This window comes from Phascolarctos cinereus, unplaced genomic scaffold, assembly GCF_003287225.1.
Source record: "Phascolarctos cinereus isolate Bilbo 61053 unplaced genomic scaffold, phaCin_HiC Scaffold_1;HRSCAF=81, whole genome shotgun sequence".
NCBI lineage: Eukaryota > Metazoa > Chordata > Mammalia > Diprotodontia > Phascolarctidae > Phascolarctos > Phascolarctos cinereus.
This window is the reverse complement of record NW_027555514.1, coordinates 180,992,645-181,020,599: the sequence shown is the minus strand read 5'-3', so window position 1 is coordinate 181,020,599 and position 27,955 is coordinate 180,992,645. Positions and strand designations below refer to the sequence as shown.

The following is a 27,955-nucleotide window of genomic DNA, read 5'->3' as shown; positions in this document are numbered from 1 at the left end:
TTTAGAGCTATATCTTTTGCATATTTTTTTCTGATTTTTTTCATTATTTCTTTTTGGGTCTTGGTCAGTCAATCCATCAATTAAGAAGCATTTATTGAATGTTTACTATGTGACAGACATAGTGCTAGGCACTAAAGACACAAAGATAGACAAAAACATTGCCCTTGTTCTCAAGGAGTTCACATTCTAATGGTGTGGGAAAAGGACATCATGCAAACAAGTATATGCATACAAGATATTTATCTAAGTCTAGATCTCTATATCTAGAGGTATGTTTTTAGATCTAGAGCTGTGTGTGTGTATATGTGTATACACACATATACATGGATATGTATGTATAGATATATGCATATATGGATAGATGATATACATACAAAAGATATGTGTATCTCATATATGTATATTTATAGATGTGTATACTTACACACTGTGTGTGTGTGTGTGTGTGTGTGTGTATACACATACACATATAAAATTGAAAGCAATGTCAAAAAGAAGGAAAGACAAGTGGGGGTGAGGTTGGGGAGAGAAAAAGAAAGTCCTCTTGAAGTAGATAGTGTTTCATCTGAATCATGAAAAAAGCCAGGGAAGCAAGGTGACAGAGGTGAGGAAATGGAGCATTCTTGTTATGGGAGATAGGCAGTGAAGGATTATAGAATTGGGAGATGGAGTGTGGTATGTGAAGAACAGAAAATAAAGGAGTGTAACTGGATTGTAGAGGATATAGCAGAGTCAAATATGATACAACAAGAAAGGCAAAAGTGGAATAGGTTAAAATGGGCTTTAAATGCAAAGAGAACATTTTATATTTGATTCTAGATGTAATAAGGAGCTACTGGAGTTTATTGGTTAGAAGGTGGGGGTGACACGGTCAAACCTGTGCTTTAGACAAATAACTTTGGCAGCTAACAGTAGCATGAATTTGAGTGGAAGGAGACATTAGGCTGGTTAAGAAATTATAAAGTGAAGTTAGCAGTACACCTGAGAGTTGATAAAGGCCTGTACTAAGGTGGTGGCTATGTGAATGAAGAGAAAGGACATTTACTAGAGTTCTTGTAAAGGTAGAAATGACAAGATCTGATAACAGATTGGATACATAGGGTAAATGAGACAGAGGTGTCAAAAATGACATTAAAATTATGAGTCGGGGTGATTGAGTCCTCTCAGTCCTCTCTTTGGTGGTGTTTTTCACCAAAATAAAGAAAGAAGAGTGTGGGATTTGGAGACAAAGATAGTGAGTTCTGTTTTGGATGTACTAAGTTTGAGATGCTTATGGAATATCCAATTCAATCTGTCCAAAAGAAAATTGGTGATGCAGGATTGTAGTACAAAAGAGAGACAATATATGTATACACATACACACACATCTGGGAATCACATGAATAGAACTAATACATGAACACATGGGAACTGATAAGATCACCAGTAAAACAGAATAAAGGGAGAAGAGAAAGAGGCCTAGGACAGAGCCTTGGAGGGGCATAAATGGTTTGTGGACATGACCTAGTTGTAGATCCAGCAAAGAAGACTAGAGAAGAGCAATCACCTAGGAAGGAGGAAAACCAGAAGAGAATAATGTTATTTAAAAAACAAAACAAAACTAAAAAACAAATCTTTCCTGGCTCCACTCCTTATTCTCCAGACTCCTCCACTTCCACCACAGCAGCTTTTTCACTCTGGAAGATATCTCTTCTCCTGCAGCCCCATTCTCTATTTAGTGAGTTCCTCCCTGGAACCCCCATTAGCTATGTTCACTTTTTTCCTGACTCGGTTTTTAACATTGTCCCCACATGTACCTTCTTCAACATGCCTGGTTTTCAGCTCTCTTTTCAGTGTTTTCTTTCTCCATTAGGATATAAGGTCCTAGAAGGGCAGGGACTGTCTTTCAAATTGCTTTTTTATTCTCAGCATTTAGCAGAGTACCTGGATCATAAGTGCTTGGATAGATAAATACTTTATCTATCCATCTATCTATTCACCTATCTATCCATCCACCCATCCATCTACAGTTAATCGTTCCACATCATGACTTTCTGTATTGTAATCTTGATATGTTGCAGGTCAGTGTAAAAACTTAAATGGGAATTTTGGGGGAGTTTTGTGGAAACCACAGACAACATGTGAAGGCCAGCAGATGACACAGAAAAAGTTTAGAAACTCAGAAATGCATAAAATATATGAATAGCATTGCATAATATCAACATATTTTGTCTTTTAATACCATAATAATTCAGACTTCTTTTCTGGTTTGAAGGGAGGACCAAAAATTTTACATGGATATTCTAGATCTATATGTCTAACCCCCCAGAATGTGGAGGGGATAATTGTATTTGGATAAGAGGTTATCTAGGAAGAGATGGTGATCAAAAATACCAAAGACTTTGGAGAGGCCAAGAAGGATGAGGAATTTTAAAAGACAAATTAAGACACTTTGAAGAATAATTAATTCAAATATTATATTTACTTGCCAATATAGGGAAAAAGAAATACTACTGAACTTGTGCTAAAGACAAATATCTTGATACCTAAATCAAGACATATTTTAAAAAACCTTACAGACTAATAGCTCTGATAAATATTGATTCAAAAATAGTTTTTAAAAACTTCTTTCCTAATTTTTTAAAACTATTTTTGCATCAATATGTAATGATGAAACACTAAAGGCTTTACCACTGAGATCATCAATCAGGCAAAAGTGTCAATTGTCTCTTCTATTATTTGCTATAAAAATAAATTGAGGGAACAAGCATAGGCACAGAGAAAATAAATTAACAATCCTTGTAAATAATATGATGCTTTGTTTAGAGAGCCCTGGGGATTCAATTAAAAATTAGTTGAAATAATAGCTTCAGTAATGTATCAGGATATAAGAGAAATCCACAAAAAAGATCAGTTTTTTTTTATATTGCCAACAAAACCCAACAGGAAGAAAATAGGAAGAGAAATTCTATTAAACAAAGCTTCAGAATGTATCACATATCTGGGATCTGACTTAAGAAAACACATACAAATGTTATATGAATATAATTACAAAACTATAGAAATGAAATTTAAGAGAGATTTTAATTGCTCATAGTGTGGTTATCCCATTATATTTTTTAAAAATTATTTTGGCTATCCCATTATATTAAAATAACTATATTACCTAAATTAATTTATATATTCAGTGCCATAAACTACAAAAGGGTTACTTCATAGAACTATAAAAATAATAACTAAATTAATCTTAAGCAATTAAAGTTGAAAAATTTCAGAGGAAATATGAGGAATAAAAATATGAGAAAGAAATTATATTTCAAACCATACTACAAAGCAGCAATTGTCTTAACAATTTGTGTTGGTTAAAAAGTAGGAAAAAATTGACCAGTGAAGGAGATTAGGTGCACAAGATACAGAAGCAATGGAACATAATAGAAGAGGACTTGGTAATTTTCTGCTGACACCAAGATTTCAACTCCTGGGATAAATAGTCTGGCAAAAATTAGCCTTCTGCCAATATCTTACATCTTTTATGACACACAGTAATCTTCTAGTAGATACACGACCCAGAGGTAAAAGGTCTTCATAAACAAAAAGAAGAGGCAGGAAGTAATCCCTTTTACAATCATGACTAAGGGAAAGCCTTGATCAAGCAAGGGAGAGAGAGAAGATCATAGGAGATATAAATGGAAAATTTTCATGAAATAAAATGGATTTTATGGGTAAAAACTAAATCAATGCAGTTAAAATTAAAAGAGAAACAGTTATATATGAAAAAAAAATTTATGAAAAATTTCTTGGATAAAGGATTGATACACAAGATATATAGGGATCTGATACAGAATTTGGATTGAAGTCTTTCTAAATCTAAGCAGCTGCCTAGTAAGGAAGTAATGATCACTTACAACCTACACAGCTTCATCAAGAAAAGTCATGACAGGCTACACTTAATATTCATTTTAAGACAGAATATTTTTCTTATTTAGTATTTTATTTTCCCCCAGTTACATGTAAAAATAATTCCCAATGTTTGCCTTTAAAACTTTGAGTTCCAAATTCTCTCCCTTCCTCCTTCCACCTCCCCCCCCACCTCCAAGTGAGAAGGCAATCAACTTGATATAGGTTATACATGCGCGGTCATGCAAAATATTTCCATAATAGCCATGTTGTGAATGAAAATATAGACCCTCCTCAAAAAAAAACTCAAGAAAAATAAAGTAAAAAAAAAAGTAGGTGTGCACAGAGTGTGGATCAGGTGTGCTGGCACACCAAGTCCAGGCTCTTCACCTGGCTTTGTTTAGCATGATGTGATTCCATGTCTATGGGGTGGGGGAGGGGAAGAAATCTCCTGTGGACTTCCCTAAGGATCTGTAAATAGGCCTGTGCATTTAGATAAAACTAAAGGTAGTATGCGTATCAAGTCAGCAGATGACACAAAGATATGAAGGATAGCTAACACATTGGATGACAGAGTTAGTGGCCATTCAGGTCTAAATTTAATAAGATGACATTTAATAATAACAAGTATGAAGCATCATTTTTTTTTCTTTATGTTTTAGTCAAAAGAACATTCTGTTCTTTTCATAAACACAAGATGGGGCAAGCATGGCTAGACAGCAGTTATGTTAAACTCAATATGAATTTACCAGTTTGATGTGATGGCCAAAAAAGCTAATGTGATTTTTGGACTGCATTTAGAGAGGCATAGTTACAAGGAATAGGAAAGTGGCACTTCAATTGTAGTCTGCCCTAGTCAAATTCATTGGAAGTGTAGTATTTGTTTCTGGGTACAACATTTTAGAAAAGGGATTTTTTTATTTGGAAACCATCTTAAAGAGGACATCCAGTATGGTGAAGAACCATGTGTCCATGGTAAATTAAGATCAGTTGAAGGAACTTAGGATAATTAGGGAAGAGGAGAAAAAAGAGGAAGAAGAGGGATATAGTAGGACTCTTCAAGTAACTGAAAAGTAGTCAAGTCAGATCAACAAGTATTTGTTAAGATCTTTTTGGTCTTAGAGGGGGAAAACTAGAAGACAGACTGGATGCATTGGTAGAAGTTGCAAAGAGGCAAATGTGCACTTGATGTCAGTAACATGTCTGAGGAAGTTAGATATCCTCAAGTGAAATGAGTAGGCAGGGAGTAGCAGATGTCTGCTCACTGAAGGTCTTCAAGAAAAGACAGAATGATCACTCTGGGGGCATATTGTAGAAGAGATCCTTTTTTTTTTCTAGTGGGGATGGGGATGTGGATTGGTTGATATTTGCTATATTGGTATTTGCTGAGAAATCTGACTATATGTCTTCCTGAATCAAAGCTCTATATTAAATCCACTATTCTAAAACTGATAAAAAATAATTATTTTGGTAAGCAAGCCTTTCTGAGTCTTATTTCCCCTGCCTACTTGAAGTTATTATTAGTAATTTTAAAGCCAAACAGTCAATAAACATTTATTAAGCATTAGCTATACTCCAAGCACTGTACTAAGCATTGGGGATGCAAATACAAATAAAAAGAAAGATATTCCTTGCCCTCAAGAGCTTATAATCTAATGGAAGAAAACAACACACAAAGGGAAGCTTTTAAAAGTGAGTGGGAGGGGGAGTGGGAGAGGAAAAGGTACTTGGTATGGAGGGTGTGATTGAGAATTCCAAAGAAGTCCAAAATCAGTGTAGCTGGTGGGAAATGATGGAGAATAACTGTACAAAGCTCTTCCTTAAAGAGAGACCCTGGAGCCTGTGGCTCTGTCCTCCAGTCAGAAGGTCCAATCACAGGGGCAGGGGGTATCAATGAGATGGAAGTACTAGGCAGATTCAATCCTGAAAGACAATAAAATTTCCCAATGATGAATTTCCTGGGGAAGGAAAGCATTTTTTAGAGTTCTAAAGAAGTCCAAAAGCAGGGTAGCTGGTGTGAAATGTGGAGAAAAAGAGTGTGTCATTTTTTTGTGTATGTTTGTTTGTTGGAACAGGCCACCCATGATGATCTTTGGAATTCTTTAATACATATTTAAAGGAAGGTTGTTATTTTTCTCCTGATATCATTAGAAATCAGTGGGTAACAAAGACAGGTAGGCTACTTCCATGCTCACCACGTATTACTGTGCAATTTAAAAAAACAGAATATCTTGCTTCAAAAGTGAGCAATAGTGGGGAAATACTCTAAGAAGGCACTTCGTGACTTGCCAAGGTGGTAACATTAAATTGTCTAGAGAGTCAGAGAAATGTGCAACGATTCATTTTATTTCTATCTGACAGTTGTTGCTCATTTTAGAATAAGCATTTTTCTCTCATAATTCTACTTTATGAAATATTCCGGTAGCTAAAATTTACAGCAAGAGAGGGGTTATAATCTTTAAAGTCCTTCCTTCTAAATTTTTCAGTGGAATGGATTAGGTTTACACTTTAATGAAAGAGGATCATTGAGTTTGGTCTAGGGAATGAAAGGTTGAAATGAATTTTTAAACCTTATTTTATGATTTTTGATTTGGAAAACCTTGCAGCTGTTTCTCTTTCACTCCTTTCTCCTTGTCTTCTCTTTATTTCCTTCTTTGTGATTGCTGTGGGCTTTTTTAATTGTTGTCCTTTTCCCAGACTGTCTCAGTAGCTTTGAACTCTAAAGTCCTATAGTTAGTCCCCTCATGAAAATAAAAACTATTGCAAGCATCCAGAGCCTAAAAGCCTTTCCTAAGAAGGGAAATCAGGCAACAAGTCAAATGAGAAGTTTAATGTATTCTGTCTCTTTTTTATTTTTTTTATTTCCATTTTGGTTCAATTTTCATGGGTGTATTTGTTTGGGGAAGAATTCTGAAGGAATTTCCTGCAGGCTTGTGTTCACACTACCCTTTTGATGTGAGAAGGCTAAGGAAGAAGGTATTTGGTTTTAAGAAGGGAGGATATAGCATTGTTGGTGTGGATAGAATGCCAATAGAATTTCAGTGGGGCTATTTTTGTTGAAAGATATTTTCGGGATGCAGCTCAGAATGCAAGCCTAAGGATATTATTCTAAAGATAAAACTAGATGATATTAAGGCAAGGAGGCAAATTTGATGTCACAGACATTATTTTGACTTGGCAGGATGAGAGCCACGATTAGAATATGGCTCTGTGAGTGCAGACCTCATTCAAAAGACACAGGATAGGCAAAATAGAAAGGCTGAGAAGTATTGTAAATTATCAAGATATCTGAGGAAAGTCAGGTTTAGGAGAATCATTGTAGAGAGCATCTGGGTGAGGAGCAACAGAAGCAGAAACAAAAGCAGTATTGCCTACACACAGAGGAAAAAAAGAAACATATAAGAAGTTTGAGAAATAGATAAGCTTGACATTGAATCACAATATGGTAGTGATGAGGGACTTCAATTATATCACATTTCCTAGAGCTCTCTGACAAAAGTAGAACTAAAAATGTATTGATTTATCTTAATGGTAATTTTAATCCTTCAAAAGATAGAGAAACCATCCTGGAAATTATTATACCAGATGTTTACCAACAAAGACAAACTGGTTGTTGGGGAAGCAAATAATGGGAACTTTGGAGGGAAGTAACCACACCATCTTAGAGCTTATGAAAGAGAACAGAATGGGCATACAATAGTCTGACATTCACCTTAAAATTTAGGAGAGCATATTTCAAAGCATTCAGGAAAAGGATAAGTAGATTCTGTGAACATAAATTATACAGTGGAAATCAACTCAAGAGGGATAGAAAGTTTGAAGGAAAAACATTAAGAAATAATTCCAGTGAGGCAAGGGGGAATGGGGTGGTCAAGGAATTCAAAAGTCACTTGTCATCTTAGAGTTTTAAAAAGACATATGTAGAAATTGAAAGTAAGTGTGAGTAACAGGATAAATATGCAATGGGGTCTCCATTACTCCTAAATGATCATTATTGTGTGCCCAGAAATAGCAAAAGAATGCTTATAGGAATGCTGTAGAGCACAAGAAATAGTTATTCTTTATGGACTATTTCGTTGACTTTTTATAAAAAATTTTCTAATAGTTTTACAATATGAGCAAAAAATAACATAATAGCTAACATTTCTCTGGGGGAAAAAGACTAATGAGTTTAAGCTCCTTGCAAGTAAGGATTGTTTCTTTTATTGTACAAAGTGTCCCAAAAGTCCTTACTGCACAAAATTTTTTGGGACACCCTATATTTGTGTTTCCAGTGCCTGACACATAGTAGGACTTTAAATAATGTTGTTGATTGATAAAATATTCATTCCAAGAGATTTGCAGAAAGAGTAAGTAATGTTTGTAAGTGATGCTCTAAGCATTTGAAAAGTCAGAGATACTGCTTGGCATAGGGAAGATAATCACCTTGCTTATTGAGTTTGGCTTTATCTCTGTACCCTTCTACTATCTACAGGAGAAAGGAGTTCCAGAATTAAGACCTCAAAGTCTGAGGTCCTGACATTTTTTGTCAGGAGATTATACCTTACATGAAAAATTATCAGGCATAGTCTTGACATCAGAGATTGAAACTGTGAGACATACAAAATTCTTACCTTAAACTGAGCTGTCTGGTACAGAAGAGGTGTACATTGAGGCTACTAATTAGCTTGGAGGGAGGACTTCACAGTTGATTTAGATATGAGCGTTAAAGAGAGAGAAAATTTATTACCTTGAGGTTTGTGGACCTTGATTATTGTAAAAATTGGGTTCTCTCAACAGAAATAGGACAGTTTGAAAGTGGGAGTAATTTGGTTATATGAGTGGTGAAATAATGAGTTCCATTTTGGAATGCTGAGTTTAGGATGACTATGGCGCATCCATTTGGAAATGTCTAATACACAATTGGTGATGTGAAATTGGACTATAGGAAAACAACTAAAGTTGCATATGTAGATATAGATATAGGAGTGATCTACAAAGAAATTATAACCAGGCCTATTGAAACTATTGAGGTCACACAGAGAGGTTTTAAAGATAGAAAAAGGAACTTGGACAGAATTTTTGGGGATCATTCAGGCTAGTCATAGTAACACCAATTGTGATTTAGCAGAGGAGAATGAGATAAAGTGTTTAGATAGATAGGAAGAGAGCTAGAGGAGATCAGTGCCACAAAAGCTGAAGGAGAAGAGAGTATTCTGGAGGAGGGGGTGATACCCAGTTTCAAAGGGGCAGAGACTACTGAGAAAATGGATACTGGTATCACAATTAAGATGTGATAAATCTGGAGATAGTTTCAGTTGAGTGGCAAGGTCAGAAATCAAAACACAAGGAGTTAAAATGTCTAATTCTGTCTTCCTCAGGTCTCAGTGGGTACAGGAACCTAGAATGTTGGGGACTCCATTTTTAGAATCACTTCCAGACATGCCAACTTATTGTCCTCCACATTTGCACTTGCCCAAGATAAAGTTCTCCTTGTTTGGTTCTGGTTCTGGTTCTATTCTTTCTAAGAAGTTTCTGCAGCAGGGAATTTGGCTTATTATTATTTAGCATTGTTAAAAGACAATCATTTTGTGGCTGATCAATTAGGAAGAGAACTATTCACTCCAGTTATCCCATTTCTTTCTTGGATTATTGACAGGAAACTGACAACAGTTTCTCTTAATTGATCAGCCACAAAATGACTTTTTTTTTAATAGTGTTAAATAATAATGAGCTAGTTTTTCCTAATGCAAAAATTCCTCCTAAGAACAAAATGGGTAATTTTAGAAGCTGGGTTAACTCTTTCAGTTCATTAAATTATCATTTGCTCAACCGCTTGTGGGTATCCTAAGTGTTACCATTATGGCCTGTGTTAATGTACCCCAAATCAGTCCCACATACTACATTTCACAGTAAGTGAGTGTAAGTTATTAATTTTATTTTAATGTGTATCTGAGTCCCAAAGCTTCAGTTATTTTTCATTTACTAGTGAAGAACTCAAGAAACTACGGATATTGACTTCAAAGTTTTGGAAATGTGAATCTTTGGGCCTCCAGAGACTCACATCACTATAAACTATCACACTGATTCCTCACATCAACTTACAAAGTGATACAACTTCAGGATGCTATCTAATGATGAGAAAATAGCACAGGATTCTACTCTCAGAGTCCATAATGAGATTAAGAAATAATAAAAACCCAAATTTGAATTATTCATCCTATGGTTGTAATTGAATGGCCTGGATACCACACAGCTGGAAAAATTCATTTTCACCTCATTCCCCTCCCTCCTATTTCCAAAGCCCCTTCCACTCCCTAAAGAAGTAGTTCATTCATATTATGTCTCCTTTGTAATCAACACTGAGAAATGTCACTTTGATTAAACACAACTTTGAATGACTAAGACCACAGTATAATAAATTCTCCAGAGCTATCTTTCAGAACAACTGATTGCTCTCCAGTCTTAATCCTCCAGAGTCTTATTTAATCAAAATGATGTTGCTAATTAAGGATTAAAACCTCCAAATAGAGTTGAAAAAAAAAAAAGAAGGATTTTTCTTTCTCCTTTGGGTAGGTCAAGGAGGCAAATCTGCTATAAGGAACTGAATAGTCCCTCACACCCCTAGTAAAACTGCATTATTCTTTGACATTTGGATTTAATCCAAAACAGGCTTGAGTGCTTTGTAATATTAACATAATTGAAAAGAATGAGTCTAACTTGGAAAGCTACATCCACAAAGGCAAGATTTGTTCTAAAATTTCTCACTTATTTTATATGTAGGGTTACCAAGTTTAAAATTATATATAATAGATGCACATCAAATTGCTCAGAATGGAGGACTCCTGCTCAGATTTTCTGACAATGATGACTGAAGCAATAATACTAGTTTTCACTGGGAGAAACCCTAAGACTTCAGAATTGTGAGAGACTTGGGCCAAGATGTAGGGATTAGATCAGGAAAGCTGAGTGGGTATGTTAAGAAGAGAACTGAAGGGAAAAAGCATTCATGATAGTTTTAGAGGATATGGGAGAAGCTGTCTTGGGACTTGCTTGCTGGTGGCTAGGAATAAACTGGGAGAGCGAACTAATACTTCCTGATGTAAAGAAGGAAAGGAGAATTGGAGTTGGGGGGGAAGGGACCAGTAGGATGAGTTTGAAATTGCATCCCCAGAACCAAGAGTATTGACAGAATCTTGATCACCTTGGAGCCACAAGGTGAATAATTCCACCTGAAATACATCCACAGAACTCCATGACCTAGTTGGGAGAGGAAGGGGAATGGCTGTCTGTGCAAGCATAAGGAGAATAATTTCTGCCCCTTGCTATGATTTTCCCTCAGTTTATTACGTCCCAATTGACATAGGTGGTTATACCATTATTGTTTTTGAGGGGTGGAAGATTGTGTAGGAAGATTGGAGGAGGGATTAAAGGTGATTCTCGACCATTTTGCTCTGATGAGTTACTGAGTTATTCTGACTTCTTCAATTTTTTAAAATAAATTCCTGGCTCCTTGCTGGTGTATGAATGGAAAGAATGCACTGGAACATGGACTTATGCAATAACAAATTAGGATTAGACAAAACAATTGATAATGAATGCAAAGGTGCCTGGGTCCCAGGTTACATTTATGTAGATTCATAGAGATATTGAAGATTCTAAGGAGCAAATTGCTTACACTGATAATATTAAACCAGTAATTCCAGGGATTAAATGGCTTATGCTAATAGCCTTCCATTAATAACTGTTATATGTTTACATTGATATTTTAAGCTTATTATACCTTCATAGTTTAAGGTAAATATATTACAATATGGCTTAGTAGATAGAGAGACAGCCTCAAAGTCAAGTATCAGCTAGAATCTTAGTTTCTACAAAATGCCTTTCATAATCTCCCTAAGTCCTCCAGATTGATTTCTTCAAGGTTAATACCCATTAAAATAGTACCCAAAGTACCTTTATATACATGAACTTTTGAAGCAACATAAGGAACATCTCTAGTCACGCACATTGAAAGGTTCAGAGGATGTCATCTGAGAAATGGAATAATGCATAAACCATTAATGTGAATTTGAATTTTCTCAAGAGTCTTGTGGCAATAGCAAGAAAGTGTCTGTCTTGGCTCTAGAGAATTTGGTCCCAGCAAATATCTCAAGTGTGTCAGGGTTGATTGGAACAAACCCTAGCTTCTTCAAAGTATTAGCAGAACAGTGTAGGCTATGATCTGGGACTTAATACTGTCATGTCCTAACAATCCATGGTTCCTATGCAACAGCTTCCAAGAAACTGGAAGAAAGTAGTGGCAAAGAACGTTATAAAAAGACTGATTTTTCCAACTTAAGACTAGATCTAGACAGATTAGACTTTGTTAATTGTCAACTGTTTGAAGAAGGGAAGGCTTACTTCAGGGAGAAGCTCAGTTTAACAATCTGAGTTCTCACCACATAAATGGGATACAGAATGTGCCCATGGAGTAAAAACAGAATCTACCTCAAAATGACTCCTGATGCTCTAGAAATTATTCTCAACAAATTATTCTATCAAAATTAGATATTTAATCCACCTGAAAGAACATTTAGTCAATGACAACATCACTAAATCTGGTAGTCCCTTTATATTATCCATAGTGATGAAAGAAGATTTGAAAGTTAAAAATGTATGTAGACTTAATTCAGGATCCAAAGAGGTAGAGACAAGGAAAGAGAGTAGTCCATACAAAGCCAAGGAAAAGTAATATGAAATGCCATGTATAGAGAACAGTAAGTAATCCAATCTGACTGAAACACAGAATTGAGAGGGGAATCTGGATGGATATGTTGGACACAAAACTTTAAATGCCAAGCAGAAGTCTATATTTATTTTAGAGACAATAGAAAGCCAGATGGGAAATCTAGGTGGAGACGTCTCACAGACAGTTGGTAATGGGACAATAGAGTTCAATAAAGATATGTATATTTGGGAGTCATCAATCAATAAGCTGGTAATTGAACCCATGGAAACAGATTGATTTAATAACAAAACTTTATTAAGTATCTTCTATATGCCAGGCATTGTCTTTGGTGCTGGGAATAGAAAAATGAAAGAGCCCTTTCCCTCTAAGAGTGTACATTCTACCGAGTTGTTGAGATCATGGGGAGAGAGACTACATAGAGAGAAGAGAAGAGGTCCTAGGACAGAGACCTGGACTGTGCATACACACAGAGGGAGTTGGACATGAATTTTAGAGAGAAATTAAGAAGGAGCAATCAGAAAAGGAGCAGGAGAAATAGGGAAGAGCAATGCCACCAATTGAATTTACCAGAAGAACAATAACAATAAAGAAATAAAAGTTCTTGATTGGCACATAATAAGTCCTCAATGCATGTTCAATGACTGATTGATTTGAAATGGGTTGTCACTGAGAAAATTTGAGACAATCAATGTATAGAATTCATTATCAAGTGTGAACTGCCATATTTTGAGTAGCCTTAAGTTGGATGCTGCTATGAGTTAGTGCACACTATATGTCAGGGAAGATTAATATGAAAGTAAATGAGCTGTCTCATGGACTGCATGACTCTTAAGTTATGGTGATACTCCTACAAGGAATGAAGGTGCTCCTTGAGATTCAGGGAAATGGACCTTTGTACATGAAAGTATAGCTGAGAATCTTAGAGTTCCACCAGAGAGTATGCCCCTCTGGGTTTATGAAATTTGTTTCTTTGAAACAATCTCCTTTGCCTCAGTTGTCTCTGGATGGCTGGTATTGAGAGACTGATTCTTAAGAGTTCAAGTTTCATTCCCTAGAGAGCACCTTATTTTGACACAATGGAAGAAGTTAAAACTCTGCAGTAGAATGCTGAACCAGACTGACTGATCTCATACCTCTTAACCAAAAAACACTTACTGGTACCTAAGGCACTTCAACCTATGGCCATGATAGTACTATATACTATAACTTTGGAATGTGGGTCAAGAGAGGATAATTGGGCTGGTAAGAAACAAATTTTACTGGCCCCAAATGGCAGCAAAATGTGAGATGTGCTTAATGTGTTTAAAGGAAAGTGCTGCGAATTTGTGCTGCATACTTAGAAAGTTTATGTACCAGTAAACCTTTGGAATCTGTTTGCATTGGCTTTCTGTTTCTGGGACGAGATAGGGAAAACATAAGCAACATCTTAGTGGTAATAGACCAGTTTACTTGATATGCACAGAATCCTCAATGATGAGCCAGAAAACTTGTGAAAGTGTCAAGGTGTTGTGGGAGAAATATGTGGTTTCCCTGTCAGGATCCACTCTGACCAAGACAGAGACTTTATAAACAACCTCGTTAAGGAAATAGTGGCCTTGGTAGGAATCAAGAAGTCTAGAGCCACACTTTACCACCTTCAGGGAATTCCACAGCTTGAATATTTCACTTCTACATTACTAAACATTTTGAGAACCCTGAGACCTTAGCAAGAAGCCAAGTAGAGTTAACATGTGAAATTGCTAGCATGTGCAAACAATGCTACAAAGAATGATGTTGTAGGCTTTCCACTGTACTTAATAATGTTTTTGTGAGGTTCATACCTGCCCATTTACTTGTGTGCTCTGGGGTTTTAGAAGATGGAAAAGATGGAGAGAATCACAACCAGTATGTTTTCAATTAAATGACAGATAAAGAAGGATTGATGCCTTAGTTGTAGTCTCAGCTCAGAAAAACTCTGACAGAGAAAAGCAATAGTATGATACTTGAGTCTGTCTCCAATAAGATAGAGTTCTGCTAATGAATCTTGAGCTGCATGGCAGACTGATGGAAAGCCATCCATGTGAAGGAGTTGAAACAACAGGGAAATACAGCTGTCAAAAAGCCCCAGAAAATGGTAAGGGATCCATCAGGACAATAAATCCATCACAACTATCACTGGAGGGTTAGAAGAACTCCTTGGTAAGTAGAAGGAAAAGATAGTCACCAAGTAGATTCTAAGAAGCAGACCATGCTCAGAAATCTCAATAATTTCAGAGAGACTTTCTGAGTTCTATAACTATTTAAGTACCTACTTAGGTAAGAAAGCACATGAATACTAACTGGTTCCATCAGAGAAGTCAAGCAAGTATATCCTGGCCCTAAAGGGGTCCTTAGTCATCTTATAGTCAGAAGTAAAGGCTGGATATAGGGACAACCCCCCCCTTTTTTTAACATGATATTCTACCTATGGAGACACCTAGGTGACAAAAGGAACCTAAAGAACTTGTACAGAGTGACGATCAGTCTGAGTCAGATGAAGATTAGAGCTACAAGAAAGGAAGTCTGTGGATGCTGAACCCAAGAGTTTCTGGCCAAAGTGCCAGGCCTATTAGTCCAGTGACCAAGGTCAGTAGTCACCTTTTAGGAGAAAGCAGAGAAGCAGCTTCTCATGTAGTGTATGTGTGTGTTTAGTATGTAATTGAAACATCCACTTTTGTATGTTGTATAAAAACAATGTGTTTGCTGTATCATGTGCTTTCATTGCTTATGATATACATACATACATACATATATATATATATATATATATATATATATATATATTTGCTGTTCATGGTGGTATTTTGTCTAATTCACTATGCATACATATTGCTGGCTAAGGGCCTACTGCAGAGAACACTGCCCTTGGAGTCTGAAAGAGGTGAGTTCAAATTGCAACTTAGAGGCTTACTAGCTATGTGAAACTGGGGCTAACAGTTTTCTTATTTGTAAAGTGGAGATCATAATAGTATCTTTCTCATAGAGTTGTAAGAACCGTGTGAGATAATATATGCAAAAATTTTTCAAATCTTTACTACTACTACTACCTACTACTATTACTGCTATTACTACTACTGCTGTTGGTGCTATTACTACTACTATTGATAACAGAATGTGCACTGGAATGGCTGTTTAAACCATATTTGAATAATTCATATTAACCCAAAACATTCCACATTGTGCTTGGATGTCACTAAGAGTCCCAGAGACATTTGTGGATCTCCAAGTCACATGGTGATCTAAATATTCGTTTTCTTTATATACCTTGTTTACTGATGAATACATTATTGTTGAATAAAGGTTGAAACACTATTTAAAATAGTGCATGCCTATTTTATAGAAGAATAATGATGTTTCATTAAAGTTATAGGGCAATTACTGTCTATTTGAGATGAATTTGGGAACATCGCATTAAAGGCTCTCCATCAACTGTAAATTTCAAAACCTTAATTCAATTTACATTAAATAATAACATTTGGCCAAATAGCTTCTATGCTATAAACCATTTAGTTACCTACCAGGTAAAAAAAGACATTAGTTTCTTAGGTTCATGTTCCTGAAGTCTGTAAGAACTTAGTGGACAGACAATGTTTCTTATTCCTCCAGTTCCAAGGCAGGTTGCCATTAGTCCTAAATAGAACAGGATATTTTGTTCCTTTTTAGGTAGGCTGTGAATCATATAGTGAGAGTCTACATAGAAATCTTCTGAGGGAAAAGCAACAACAGGTAGTATAGCAGTGCCTGTGGACAAAGCAAAAGATAAAATTAATAAGGTTTGAAAAATCAATTAAGTTGTAAAACAAGTTCTAAGTTTTATTCCCTTTCTTTTTAAAAATTAATTTTAGCTTTTAACATTCATTTTTATAAGATTTTGACTTCCATTTTTTTCTCCCTCCCTCCCTTTCTCCCCTCCCCCTTCCCCAAGACAGCAAACAATCTGATATAGGCTATATATGTATAATCATATTAAACGTATTTCCATATTAGTCATGTTGTGAAAGAAGAATCAGAACAAAGGGGAAAAATCCAAGAAAAAACACAAAAAAAGGGAAAATAGTTCTTTCTCTGGATGTGGAAAGCATTTTCCATCATGAGTCTTTTGGACTTGTCTTATATCATTGTATTGCTGAGAAGAGCTAAGTCTATCAAAGTTGGTCACAAGCACCACAGCAGCATTCCAACCCAATCACATCCTGTCTGCCTATAAATGTTTTTCCCCAACTCTCTGCACTTCTTCTGTTCTTGGCTACATAGGTTTTATTTATGTAAGAAAAATTAATTTAAAATAATGGAATTTATAATTTTTACTCTTCACCAATGCTCTCCTTTATAATGTGGTGTAGGGTGTGTTCAGGGAAGACTAATACCTCTGTTGTGAGGGCTGTTGAGCCCTTTTCGGGGTTGTTTTCCAACTCTGGTGTCCACCTGTTCCACCTAACTCTCACCAGTAGCTTCAAGGAGCTGTAGCATGCACAGTGGCCATACCCCAGGAAATTGTTTCAGCAGACAGGCTAAACCAGGTTGAGGGTTAGATAAGCAAGTCGTTTCATACCCACCAGTGAGTTAGGGGAGGTGTCTACCCAAAGCATGTGAAGACTTCCCCTGGTAGAATGGTTGGATGAGAACAATTTGTTCCAATGGCCATGAAGGTAGTTGAAATGGGCATTGTAAAGTGCTTAGAGCTTGGTTAGATGTTGAAGACACAAAGGTCATCCACTTCATCTTGAGCCATCACTAGTCATCCTGATTCTGCCCTCCCACTGGACTGTGATGACTCGGGAGGAGAAAGAGGAGCAGACAACTCCATGCAACTCTGTTTCACTTAAATATAATTTATGCACAAAACAAAAGACATCATCCACACCATTTTACCATTTTTACCTATCTCAAAGTCCTGGGGCAGTAGGCAAGTGGCAAAGCAGCAGGTGCTGATACACTGGGAGCTGTAGTCATGACTCTGCACACAGATGGCTCAGGCAATAGGGTCATTTTCTTGCTGGAAACAGCAGAGGGATCCAGCAGCCCCCTGGGTATCTGAGCAGCCTTTTAAGGATCACACTGCTCACCTCCTGGTGTGAGGAAAGCTAGAAAAGGGGGCCTAAAAATTGTCTGCTTACCTAACCCTGGCCTGATTACTGTGGCAGGTGAGGATATTACCCTGTGATTGAAACACACACAAAAAATGTGCAAAAATGCAAAGATGATTCCATTCACCATCAGTATATAGAATGTGTGCACACTTATAGATAACACAAAATCTAGTAGACCTGAAAAATGAACAGCTCTTGTTGAAAGAAAACTTAGCAGGTATTGCATCCAAATAGCAGCCCTGAGTGAAACAAGGCTGGTAAATAAAGGTCAGTTTACTGAAGTTGGAGCTGGATACGTGTTTGTCTGGAGTGACTGCAGCAAAGGGCAATTCCATGAAGCTGGTGTACATTTTGCAATCAAAACTAATCTGGTCGACAAGCTTGTATGCCTCCCAAAAGGAGTAAATACCAGGCTTATGACAATGTGATTGCCACTTGCAGGAAAATGTCATGTCACTATCATCTGTGCCTTTGCTCCCATGACAAACCCTTATGAGGTCAAAGAAAAATTCTTTTATTTATTTATTTTAATTTTTTTAGGCAATTGGGGTTAAGTGACTTGCCCCGGGTCACACAGCTAGTAAGTGTCAAGTGTTTTAGTCTGAGACTGGAGTTGAACTCAGGTCCTCCTGACTTCAGGGCCGGTGCTCTATCCACTGCACCACCTAGCTGCCCCTCAAAGAAAAAATTTATGAAGAACTGGAGACCCTTATCATCAACCAAAAGAGGACAAGCTTATATTTCTGGGTGACTTTAATGCTACAGTAGGCTCAGGCTACCAGATTTGGCAGGGAGTCCTAGGGAGGAATGGACTCGGAAACAGCAATAGCAATGGTCTCTTACTACTGAAGATTTGCGTATCTCATGACCTTCTCATCACTAACACTGTTTTCTGTTTGCCTAAATGCAATAAAACTTTGTAGATACACCCTCGCAGCAAACATTGACATTTAATAGACTATGTGATTGTAAGGAGATGGATAGAAGGTAAGAATGATGAGGGCAATGTGTGGAGCGGAGTGCTGGACTGATCATAAACTTGTGTTCTCCAAGCTAAATATTTGCATTAGACAAAAGTGGCGACTCTGAGTCAAAATGACTACCAGAAGGATTAATGTCAACATACTAGAGCACTTCTCTGAGCAGGAACAATTTGTTGCTAACTTGGAGGGAAAATTGAGCCAACACGTGGTTGGCAACAGTGGAGCAGAAAAGGAGTAGGCAGCTTTCAGAGATTTGGTGTATAGCATTGAATTTGCTCAGCTGGGTCAGAACACTTACAAACATCAAGATTGGTTTGATGAAAATGATGGGAAAATTCAGAATCTGCTAAATGAAAAATGAGAACTCCACAGGGTTTGCCAGCAGAATAGTTCATCTATCTCTAAGAAGAAAGCATTTAATTCCATCAAAAGTAAAGTGTGAGCTAAGCTTAGAGAGATACAGAATTCTTGGCTCAGTAAAAAGGCAGATGAAATTCAGTTTATGCTGATAGTAACATCCAAAGTGCTGTTATAATGTTTGAAGGCTATTTATGGGCCAAAGACCTATGGTGCATCTCAATTACTCAGTGTTGATAGAACCACATTGATTAGTGATAAGGACATGATCCTAGGGAGAAGGACTGAACACTTTCATAGTGTTTTCAATAGACTGTCATCAATCAATGCTGAAACCACTGACTGTCTCAGGCTGATGTCAATCCCTTTCTTGCTGAGATTCCAACTGAAGAAGAGGCTTTGAATGCTATTAGGTTCCTTTCCTGTGGCAAAGCACCTAGTGCAGATTCTATTCCACCTGAGAGTTATAAGTTGGGGAGAAGATTCATTGCTTATACAAAAGCTGACTGAAATTTTCTAGGTTATATGGCAAGAGGAGGTTATTCCCCCAGGAGATCAAGGATGCCTCCATTGTTCATCTCTATGAAGGTAAAGGAAATACATTGATCTGTGACAATCATGGGGGGGGGGTCTCTCTCTTAGCCATTACTGGCAAGATTCTTGCTAGAGTCCTCCTTAATAGGTGATCCTTCACCTGAAAGATGATCTTTTCTCATATGCTGGAACTCAGTATTAGATATTGACCCATATTGTATTGGAAGAGAGTTTTATGAGATGACTTGAATAACGCAATGTAATATAAGCATGAAGGTAGCATCAGAGGTGGGCTATCCTTCCCATTTGTTCTTCAAAGGGCCTATATTTTGTTTCTTTGTTCCAATCCACAATAATCACTTCCTTCTCTGTGCTTCCATAACACTTAGAGTCAGGACTACACAATTTAACACTTGGTTTCTCTTAGTTTCATACATGTTAATTTGTCCCTGCAGCTAGATTGTAAGCTCCTTGAGGGCAGAAAACACATCATATGACTCCATATAATCACCCTGATACATAGCACAGTGCCAGTCATGTAATAAACATAGAATAAATGCACATTGTGTGGCTATCATTACCACTCCTCTTTCAACCAGAGTGAAAAGTGCACTTGTAGGATTAGATAGAAGTGGTATTTGTTTTACCTATTTCTTTTGACTCATTCCTCTCAGCTGACAATACTGGTAGAGACCGTATAAGTTTCAGGCTTCATCCAACTTAAGGAGATATTCCAAAGGCAGGTAGAGGAATGTGTGTAATATTTTTTAGGAGGACAGACAATAGTCCTAATGGAAGCTGAGGAATAGTAACAGGCCTATCTAGAAACAGTGAATGAGTGATATGGTCTGGTGAATTTTGAGCTAATTATTGCCACTTAGGGCCTTATCATTTACCAAGTGTTCTCTAAATGAACATACTGAATGTCCCTAAAATACCTTACCTTGTTAGAAAGTAATAATTAGCATGTATTTAACAAATATTTTCTTAAAATTTGATGCTTTAATCAATCTGTGATTTTAATGTACTTCCTCTAATATTATAAATTGCAATGCCTCTGTACCTTCTTATCTGACCAGCAAAACTTTTCTGCAAAACAAACAACAGAAGGTCCTAAAACAAACAAAAAAATCTTCCTGAATAAAGATTTAGCTGCAATTTAAATTATGCTTTAAATTCTTCATATTTTCTTATAAGTCCTACGTGAAAGCTGTATCTAGCCTGTTTGAGGCTTTCCTTATAATCTTTTATTATCTTAGAGATAGTGAGTCTACTGTCTCTTGCTCTATCTACATAATCCACTAATTCCATTTGTTGATCATATATGTTCGTGATATTTTTTGCCGATTCTCATCTGTACATCATTGTTGGCTACATGCTGCAAAGTAGGCAGTATAGTGTAGTAGAGAAAGCAATGAACTGGTAGTTAGAAGATCTGGGTTTGTAGTTACTAGTTATGCTACTTTGAGCAAGAAATTAGTCTCTGTTTAATCACCTATGTAGCTGTTATAGGCTCTGATCTTTCTCTCCCAATCACCATGTGCACTCCCATGTCTAATTCCTAGAACAAGGACCTGAATACCTAAGGGTAGCCCTGAGGGATTGATTCTAATGCTTTAGCTTATGAGCCCCACCCATGTGTTTTCTCCATGATAATCAAATGATATTGATTAATCAGCTGGACAATTTGCTTTCAGAAAGGGATATTTACTACAGTGGTAGAATTGGAGATTTGAGTGAGAAGGCTAGTATCAGATTAGTGTATACAAAATCAGAGTAACTAAATTATGATTTTAAAGTGGTGGATAAGGAAGAAAAAAATACAGTATTTACTATAATAGAAGAAAATACAGATTATAACTCTAGATAGCAATGGATTAAAGTTTTTAATTAAAAGAAAGTGAATAGATAATAAACCAAAGGCCAACAATCTGTTGCATATGAATGTGTGTATATATGCATGTATTTGCATATATGTATATGTATGTGTGTGTGTGTGTGCATATATATATAAAAATTCCAACAGAGGCATATAAAGAAAGAAAATGAGGAACTCATCAAAAAATCTATTAAGCTTTAGGGCATTTTAAATAACCAGAATTGAGATTATGATTTTAATCAAGGCAACAGTAAAAACTGATAATGTCAGAAAAGATTAACAGGGAAACTTCATAACATTTAAAAGGCAACATAGGCAATGAAAAAGCCTAACATGTACAAATACATATGTACTAAATGATACCTCTATGAAATCTTAAAGGAATAACAAAAGGTCATTGAGGATAATACAATAAATGTAAGAGAATTGAATATTTCTCTTACTGAGCTGAGTAAATCTAACAGAAAGAGTTACAAGAAGGAAAATATAGAAATGAATGGAGGGGAAAGTAGAATTGAATGACTGGCAATTTCTGATGAGTTATTAAAGAATATATATTTCACTACATGAAGTATATTTTCATAAATATTGATCATATATCCCCCAAAATTTGAAAGTATAAATAATAAAAACTTTCTTTCCAGACAATAATATAATCAAGGTTTTTGTGCTGCTGTTTTTAGAGCTAATTCTGGGGATCTGTAAGTTTTTAGTGCTTCCAAGGTGGTATGATCCAAGGAGGGATGTGGTCACTGCTCTCCTGGCCTGTGTTCTGGTCTTTACCCTGAAAAGGACCTTGCTCCCTTGCAGCTGCAAGTTCTATGGCTCCTTTTGGCCCTGGAACTGTGACTAGGTCCTGTGTTCTCCTGCATCCATAAGTACTAGTTCTCCTTTCTTCCTTGCAACTGAGACCAAGGATTCTCCTGTGACCCAGCACAAACATTCTTCTCCACCCTGGAACTATGACCAGGGACCCTGCCTCTCTGCCTGCAAGTGCTAGTGCTGCTCTTTGCCATAGAACTATGACCAGAGCCGCATATGGGTAATATAACCAGGTTCTGCACCTACTGCAAGTAATGGGTCCCCTGTAATCTCTTTCTGATCAGTTGTCTGACCCCTTTGCTATCCATGGGCTGAAAGCTCCTGAGGCTGCCCCTATTGCAGCTGCCTCCAAGGCCTACTGCTGGTGTTGCCATGGCATGTGCTGCGCTCTGGGCCAACTCCCATCCCAGTGTTATAGACTTCTCGTGGCTAATCTTCTAAGTTGTCTTGGACTAGAAAAATGTCTTACCCTAATCTTTTGTTGCTCTGCCACTTCAGAATTTGATTTGAGGCATCCTTGTAAAGTTGTTTGGAGGGATAGTTCAGTTGAATTGCTGCCTGTACTCCATAATCTTGGCTCCCAAATGTCATTTGTTATTAATGTTATTTTCAACTTCAGCATGACATAGTCCTGACTTCTGTCACCACTGACTCATTCTTCACTGTACATGGATGTTCTTTCTCAATCTGGTATCAGATCCACTCCACACAAGTAGTGTGCCTTGAGTATCCCAGTTATGTTCTGATTACTTTTCATCTTTATATAGTGGTTGGGCTAGATGTGTTATGCACTGGCTTTGATTCTCTAGCTATTCCAAGCATGTATGGTATGTTGTCTTCTCTGTTACATGTCAGCAATATCAAGGGATCTATTTTATACCTCAACATTTTCAGAAAAGTGATAAAGCACAACAAGAGGTCAATAAATGCTTAAAAATCACATATTCACATGTGTGTGATTGCACTGAATGTGGATATTCATAGGAGGCCTACTCAACAAACAGGAACCTTCCTTGATTTCTCTTGACATTTTTCAAATAACACTGAAGACTATAGATTGTCCCCCTTCACTTTCACCAAGTTTCCAATGTACCTTTTTCATTAATTTATTTGATAACATCCTTTACTCCACTTCTGTTTTGCAATTCCTGGTTTGTAATGTTTTGTGGCCTACTCTCAATCACTGCGTCTTTATCAATGAGCTAGACTATTGCAATTCTTCTTAAACAACAGCTTTTCTGCAACTCAGAGCCATGCTCCCCACTGGTAGAATATTGATAGAGAATGTGGGGCCTCTATTTTTAGGAGAAATTTGGAATTATTAAAGAATTTTGACATTTCCTAAATGCAGTCCAGTCCATTACCCTCTTCCTGCTCAATTCAAACCCTTAATTAGTTTTCTTTTTAAGTCTTTGTCTAACACACCTCCCCTCCCACCTCCACTCTCCCCCATTCCATGAACTCCAGTGGCTCCCTATTATTTCTGGAAGAAAATCTATGATCCTCTGTGTGTTTTTTAAAAGCCTTTCATAATATTGTCCCTTTCCTACTTTTCCAGTTTTCTTATACCCTACTCCTTTCTACATATTCTATGATCCAGTAACCCTGGCCTCTTTGTTTTTCCTGGCACATGACACTCTATTTCCTGATGGTGTATTTTCACTTCTACGTCTGGAATGCACTCCCTCCTCATCCTTGCCACCTGGTTTCCCTGACTTCCTTCAAGTCTCCTCTAAAATTTTGCCTTCTGAAATAAGTTTCTCCCAGTTCTCCTTAATCTTAATTTTTTTCCCCTCTGAGAATATTCTCAAGATATTTTGTACACATTTTTTTTTTTTTGCTTGCTGTCTCCTCCACTAAACTGTGAGCTCCTTGAGAGCAGGCACTATTTCACCCCGTTTCTTTTTATCCTGAGCAAGGTATCTGGCCTTTAGTAAGTGCTTAACAAATATTTATTGATTGACTAACTTGTCAGTTGTCCATGTGACTCACTTATAATTATCCATCCAAGTACGTATCGTAGTCTTAACAATAGGCATTTTTTCATTCACTATCCTGCCCGGATAATTAGACCAATTTTTTTTCATTGTTACATATTTCATTTAGGGGCTTCTGAAATGTTTCAGCATGATGTCACCTATATATAGGACCATACTTTAGACTTTACCATCTATAGGAAATTCTCATTCAATTTGAACTTTTTACTGGATCTCCTCCATTTCAGTGGTAAATACCTTTGGCGAGCTTGTGGCTGTCTATATCATGCTTTGATTGATATTCATAATCAGCATGTTGTTCAACAAGTCAAACAAAGTCATCCTGGTTGTTATATATTTCATGGAATCTTGAGTAATTTTGACATGTACAAAAATATATTGTTGAAAGAGTGTCTTTAAGCTTTGTTCTGTTATTAGGCCTATATACCAAAGAAAACAAAGGAAAAAAAGATCTATTTTTAGAAAAATAGCTAGAGTTTTTTTAGTAGCCCCAAATGGAAACTAAGAGAGTGTCCTGCTAATGAGAAATAGCCAAATAAATTGTGGTATATTATTATGCTATAAGAAAACGATAATTTAAGAATCAACTGGTAAGACCTCTATGAACAGATGCAAAGTGAAATTAGTAGAACTAGGAGAACACTTTATACAATGGCAACACTGGGAAGAAAAACACAACTTTGAACGACTTTAGAACTCTGATCAATGAAATGAAAAAAAAAATACAAGTCCAGAATACTGAAGATGAAATGTAGAGCCTATCTCCTGCCAGAAAGACTTAAAATAGAGAGAGACATACTTTTTTGTACTTAGCCAGTGTGGGAATTTGTTTGGTGGAACTATTCATATTTGTATGAAAAGTTCTTTTGTTTCTTTCTTTTATTGCTTTAATTGCTTAAAATTGACATGTAAGAAAAATGAAAAAATGCTGGAGGAACTGTAGGAAAAAAGCAGCTATATTAATGCAGTGTTGTGGGAGCTATGAACTGGTCTGGCCATTTTGGAAACCAGTTTGGAACTGTGCCCCAAAAGCTATTAAACTATGCATTCCTATTGACCGAATGATACCACTACTAGTCTACATTCTAGTAGAGATCAAAGAAAAAGGAAAGTAGATATGTTTTAAAATAGTAAATGTGTACAAAAATATTTATAGCAGCTCTTTTCATTGTGGCAAATATTGAAAACTGAGGGGGCCACATCAATTGGGGAACAATTGGCTGAACAAATTATCGTATATTCATTGATAAAATGTTATGATTATATAGGAAATTTGAAGGGAGTGGTTTTATAAAATCCTGGGAAGACTTTTGTGAAACTGATGAAAAATGAAGTGAGCAAAACCAGTATAACAATACATACAATAGTAACAATACTGTAAAGACAAATAACTTTGAAAGAGTAAGGAGCTCTGATCAACACAACAGAACTAAAAAATGTAATTACAAAATGAAAAAAAAACAGAAAATATAGTTACATTTTCAAAGTACTCATGGTTAAACATGCTCTCCACCTTCAGATAAAGAGGTGATGGACTCAGAGTGTAGAGTGAAACTTTTTTTTGGGGGGGGACATAGATGCTATAGATATTTGTACACAAATTTGTAATGGGTTTTGTTATTCTGCTTTACTAATAGGGGAGAGGTAGGCAGAGATTAGAGGGAAAGAATTCAGAACTGAAAATAAAATATAATTGAGTTAAAAAAGCAAAAGAAAAAAATGTGGGGACCTTGGGAGGAGAGATAGAAATAAATATTTATAATAAATAAATTTAATAAAAAGTTTTACTTTAATTGAATCACATACCTATTTATAGCCAAGAAATTATAAGAACAGTGGGATGAAAAAAATCCTGTACATCTTCCAATTAATTGTATAGTGGTAAAAGTATAGTTTACTGAAGAATATTGCTTGCAAAAACTTGTCCATTCTCTTTTAATATTCTCATTAGGGATGCCTTTGATATGAGTGTATCTTATAAAAAATATATAAATGGGAAAGGTGATATAGACGTTGGTAATTGATATTCTCTTGCTCACCTTTCTTGAGGGATGGTAATAAAATAATTTTAACTTGATTCCTCAACATCTTTATGATAATTATAGCTTCCAAAACAGACTTCCTCTATTACCATTCGGTATGGTCTGGCTATTTTCATAAATTGTTCTCAGTGCCATTTCAATAAGTGCTTATTGAATGAAAATTATTGTATCCAATTGAGCCCCAAATGACAGAATAGATCAAAGATATTCACTGAGCTTAAAAAAATCAGTTTGTGCTAGCTTCTCTCCACCTACATCCACCAAAAAAACTATGTCTCAGCAGATCATATTAATCTTGAACAATATTTTCCCATAACTAAAGTCCTCATTTCTCATAGCTGCAGACACACCAAAGAAGTCAGGAGCTATTATGGACTCTTTCCATCCTCTACCAGTTTTCATACCACATGAGGCATGTTTTGGATAGTAAAAATGGGTATTTTCATGGGTAACTTTTAATTTCTCCACATTTCCACTTGTCCATATTTCACAAAGTATTATTTCATATGCATTGTTCATTGTTTAATAGCTCATTGGGTGGAAATTCTTTTTATGAAAACCACCATAAAATGAAAGATCTCCTTGTATTTTTTGCATAGACACTAAACACCCATTATCACAGACATAAAGTTATTGAAACAGAGATGTAAGGTTTTTGAATCTTAAGCTTTACAGAGAATCATAGTGCACTGCCATTATGTAATGCCTATGTTAACCGCATTTGTGCAATATCCGTGCAAATAAATGCAAACATTTCACAACTCATTAAAAATAAACACAATCCTTCACCAACTTTCTCCTAAATACTTATGCACACAGAGGATAAGAAAAATATTTTCTCCAAACAGCCTAATTCAGGCTGAGAGCCAGGTAGCAACGTAAGCAAAAAATCATCTTAAACTATAAATCAAATCTTAAGAAATACAAAGAGATGCCACTAACCCACAAAATGTAGAACTGAGCAAACATATGCCAGTCTGGTCCTCTCTAGACAGGTGTCAGCCAGCCATCCCACAAACACAGGTGTGAGCATGGAAGTCCCAATGAAACTGAGGTTCACAATGACTGCCTGGTAGTTGTGGTAGCCTAGCTTTACAGTGCAAAAAATAATCATATTACAGACGATGGCAAAAAAAGTAAACCTTTCGCACAACTCCACCAGCAGCAAACAGATTCGAGCCTGAAGTTTTTTCTTGGTCTGTGATACAGGGAAATCACTGCCATTCCTTTTCCTCTTCCCATCTTTTTGGTGGCTTAGAAGGAGTTTCTCTTGAAGTTTTTTAAAGTTTGCAACAGGCATGACTAACCACCTTGAACAAATAAGTGGTTTAAACTTGTTTTTTTCCTCCGCCCTCTAATGAAATAAGATCTTTGCTTTGAATTTCACAGCTCCATGCTACAATTTTGTAATATTCTTTGCACATTAATGTTATTCATTTTGGGGATCTGAGAGCACAATATACACAAGTATTTAAACTTCTATTGTCACACAGCTGTGTCCAAATCTGATTTGTTTGTTTAATTAGTTTATTTATACTCTTCTCCTCCTTCCCTAAATTATATTGAATTACATGAATCCCATTGAATATGTGTGGGAACTCATCTGCTTTACACTGATAAAGGTTTAAATTGTGAGGCAGGTGAAGC

The 27,955-nt window shown here is 36.4% G+C and overlaps 1 protein-coding gene across 1 annotated transcript in view; it reads right to left on the bottom strand.

Moving 5' to 3' along the window:
• SLC15A5 (solute carrier family 15 member 5) overlaps positions 1 to 27,608 on the bottom strand; it is a 139,665-nt gene extending 112,057 nt beyond the window's left edge. Inside the window, 2 exon segments of the mRNA XM_020994227.2 lie at positions 16,123 to 16,345; positions 27,251 to 27,608. Of these exon segments, the coding sequence (XP_020849886.1) occupies positions 16,123 to 16,345; positions 27,251 to 27,608 (581 nt within the window).
• Positions 27,609 to 27,955: the final 347 nt, after the last annotated feature.